The sequence below is a fragment of the Phanerochaete carnosa genome (assembly GCF_000300595.1).
Source record: "Phanerochaete carnosa HHB-10118-sp unplaced genomic scaffold PHACAscaffold_386, whole genome shotgun sequence".
Classification (NCBI taxonomy): Eukaryota; Fungi; Basidiomycota; class Agaricomycetes; order Polyporales; family Phanerochaetaceae; genus Phanerochaete; species Phanerochaete carnosa.
Genome location: NW_006768013.1, coordinates 1 through 3,879, shown reverse-complemented (window position 1 = coordinate 3,879; position 3,879 = coordinate 1). Strand labels below are relative to the sequence as shown.

The window sequence follows — 3,879 nt, the reverse complement described above, 5'->3', positions numbered from 1 at the left end:
CCACAATAAACACTATATAAGATTGATCGATTTGGGAAAGTCTGCCGGGACGGTCTGAGCTTGGCGCTTGTTTAATGGGATGAGGACGGCCATGCATCCATGACCTGCCGATATTGTCAACAATTGGCAAGTCACAGACCTCTTCACACGGTCCAACAGCTGTTGTACCAACGCTTTCTGTTCCTTTGCTGTCATTATATTACAAATACACAATGACACAAAAGATATGGCCTCTCACAACATGGTTCTTGAAAGTCTTAAAAATACACGAAGTCCGTCCCCAAAATTACTACTCAATACGCAACCTTCTTGGTTAAGCCCTTGAGCTCGCGCTCGTAGCACCGGTGCTTGCTGACCTCGTACGCAAACGTGGACACGAAGTTCTTCTCGCCTTCGGCAATTTTGAGGGTGTCCGCAGCGAGTGTAGAGGTGCTGACTTTGCCGACGGTGACGACGCCGAACGAGGTGACAACTTCGTCGCTGTCCAATTTCGTATTGTACTCGATACCTGGGAGCATGACGGCCTCGCGTAAAAAGGAGACACCTGGTGAGCAAGTAAGCACACTAGACCATCGAAAGCTGATGCGGATGCGTACCTTCGCCAATAGCACCAATAGCCTTGCAATGGCCAAACGCCTCCCGGATCCAGTGAATGGTACGACCATTCTCAGCAAGCGTCTCAGCACTCTTGCGTCCATCAGGAACGATGAACGCGTCGAACAGCGTGCTGCGTTGTCCCTCGAAGTGATGATCTGCCCACACGCCGCGCATCTTGGAGCCAACATCGACATCTTCGGGATATATCCAGCCGCGGCGAGGGCCAATGATCCAGGAGGTCGCCATACCCGCTTTGATGGCGGCGCGTAGACCCTCAACTTGTGCGAGGTCGAAGCCGTCGGCGACAAGGATCGCGATGCGGCGTGACTTGATAGTAGGCTCCTTTGGTGCGTAATACAGCTGCGACAATGTCGGCGTCGATTTTCCATGATTATCGCGCGCGGGCTCCTTAGAGTCGACATCAGAGCCGCCGACGTTAATCTTGACCTGTTTTGCGAGGTTGAGGTCGACGTTGTGGAGCACCTTGATGTACGATTCATAAACTACTGGGTCGTCGCAGTGCGAAAGCTCGAACGAAATCGCGTTGATGAGATGCTGTCTCTCATACTCGGCGAGTGAATTGTAGAACAGCTGCGCATGGTTGAAATGCTCCTTAAACTTTTCGCCGCGCATGCGAGCCTTCATGCCGGCGACCCCTTCAGGATACCTGGGGATTAGAGTTTAGTTAGATACCCATAGGATCCGTCTGAGCGACATGTCTAGACGTACTCGGCATAACCACCATCTTTGGGAGATACAGGCCTGAACTGTTCGGCGCGGTTAGGCCAGTAGTTGATGGTGCCCTGATGGATCTTGTGCCTCATCTTGCCATCCCGCTGGTAGTTCATGACGGGGCAAACTGGCCTGTTGATCGGCAGTTCTTGCCAGTTGATGCCGAGTCGAGAGACCTGGGTGTCGAAATAAGAGAAGTTGCGGCCTTGCAGAAGGGGGTCGTCGCTGAAGCCGATGCCAGGGACAACGTGGGATGTGCAGAAGGCAACCTGCTCGACCTCTGGGAAGTATTCGTCGACGGTGCGATTGAGAACCATCTCTCCAACGATCTCGAGAGGCACAAGCTCCTCTGGCCAGACCTTGGTTGCGTCAAGGATGTCGAAGTCGAAGTCGTGCTCACGTGCCTCAGGGATGGCTTGGATCCCGAAGTGCCACTTGGGGAAGGCACCGTTGGTAATCGCCTCCTCGAGGTCCTTGCGGTGGAAGTCTAAGAGAGATGATGAGCAGGTGATGCGTGTTGTTCACGAGAGCGACCTACCAGGGTCCTGGCCGCAGATCTTCAACGCCTCATCCCAAACGAAACTGTGAACACCAAGCTCCGGTAGCCAGTGGAACTTGACGAAGAAGCGTTCACCCTTTTCGTTAATAAGAGTATAGGTGTTGACACCAAAGCCCTGCATCATCCTGTACGAACGAGGGATGCCACGGTCGGACATGACCCACATGATCATGTGAGCAGATTCGGGTTGCAAGCCAGCAAAGTCCCAGAAGTTGTTGTGGGCGCTCTGTCCAGTCGGAACTTCGTTGTGAGGCTCAGGTTTGACGGCGTGAACAATATCAGGGAACTTCATGGCATCTTGAATGAAAAAGACAGGAACTACGTTGAGGATTAGCAACGATCTAGATGGATTAGAAAGGGTTTTTACTGACTGTCGTTACCGACAATGTCCCAGTTGCCCTCTTCAGTATAGAACTTGACGGCGAAGCCTCTAACGTCTCTGACGGTGTCCTGAGAAACATTTGAATTAGAGCATACGGAAAACAGCAGAGACGCAAGAATACTCACAGCACTCCCCCTTGAGCCCTGCACGGTGCTGAAGCGGACGAAGGTGGGAGTAGTGCGCGAGGGGTCGGTTAAGACGGGAGCGAAGGTATACTTCTTCGCGACATCATTGTGGACCTTGAAATAGCCGTGTGCGCCAGCACCACGTGCATGGACCACGCGCTCTGCGTCGCCGGTCAGTAATGCGTATGGTGCTGGGGTTGCCGACTGACGTACCTGGAATGCGCTCGTGGTCGAAGCGGTGGATTTTCTCGCGTGCAATGTGGTCCTCGAGTAGCGACGGACCAGATGTCTTCCCATCCGAGACTTTGAGCCTGGCGAAACGCAGTCAGAAAGCGGCAACGTGAAGCGACGCGGAAGCTATCCACCAATTATCAGTGTCCGACACCTTGACCCCGAGGTCGCTGGTCAGGTAATTCTCCTGCTTGATGATGTCCCTCTGCAGGTCCGCAATCTTCTTCGTCTCCGCTACGGCGGTGACCTTCTCCTTGAGAGCTGCGGTCAAACTCATTGTCGTTACCGCTTGTCGTGGTGTGATGCGCAATCTATCTGGATGAGAGGGATGAGGAATGATGTGCCTGCACGCATATAATGAGGTTTGGAGAGCATATACCTTTGATTCAGGAGCTGGAAACTGGAAGGAAAAGATATGGTCGAGGACCAGCTTTATGTAAGGACACAAAACAAGATTTGGAAAGTGACAGGAAGGGAAAGCCGACAGAAGACGTGATGCAATGGGCCACATCAGGAAGAGCTGAGGTCGTATAAGGAAGGAGTAGGAGAACAGGAGTCCTCGCAAATACGGGATCCCGACCAGGCATCAGGGATTACTTTGCCCACAATTTGTTTGGCACTTCTTGGCGAGCCAGGCCGAGGAGTTTAGTACCTCGTCTAAGTCGAAGCCGTGATCCAAGAAGCACAAGACACCAGAGCGAAGCTCGTTGCTAGTCGCCGTAAGAGCCAATTGCAAAGGTAGACCGAGCCCACAGACGATGCAAGCGAAGCAGAGCGACCATGACGGAGTGTAAGAACAAACTAAGACTAAGTGTACTGAAGGCCACACTTGAGACTTCCGTGAAGACGCCACATGAGAACAAGCTAGAGACTGCCTAGAGATAGAAGAACAGCTAACGGGAGAGGAGCCTGAGAAGAACTGGCTCACCGTGGGCAGCCGAGCGAGTTCAGCCCAGGTGAAGGAGACCACCGAGAGTGCTGTGCAACGCGCCCGCACTTGGCGATTGCTTCACTCTACTCGATATGGCTTTGTGAACGTCTAGGGCTCAGTCTCCAGGTCGTCTAGAAGTTGCAAAGTTACAGTAGACATCGACCGGAGCTGGAGCGTGAGCAAGCGCCAACTGGCCGAGACCGAGCGAGCATGGCCGCGAACAGTCTCACCATTACGAATAATGCTGATGGATAATCTAACCAAAAGGACATTGTCTTAGAACAAGAGATGACAATGCATGGCATTTCATCCCCGTCAATGC

General features: G+C 52.8%; 1 protein-coding gene across 1 annotated transcript; it reads right to left on the bottom strand.

Annotated features, from left to right (window-relative positions):
- Positions 1-182: 182 nt before the first annotated feature.
- On the bottom strand, positions 183-2,906 carry PHACADRAFT_132272 (uncharacterized protein; the record flags this gene model as incomplete). Its single annotated transcript, XM_007402740.1, has 8 exons — positions 183-544; positions 597-1,264; positions 1,327-1,816; positions 1,868-2,206; positions 2,260-2,338; positions 2,396-2,556; positions 2,609-2,706; positions 2,761-2,906. 8 exons carry the CDS (start codon positions 2,901-2,903, stop codon positions 294-296), a joined length of 2,229 nt encoding a protein of 742 aa, XP_007402802.1. The 3' UTR covers positions 183-293.
- Between the last annotated feature and the right edge of the window lie 973 nt (positions 2,907-3,879).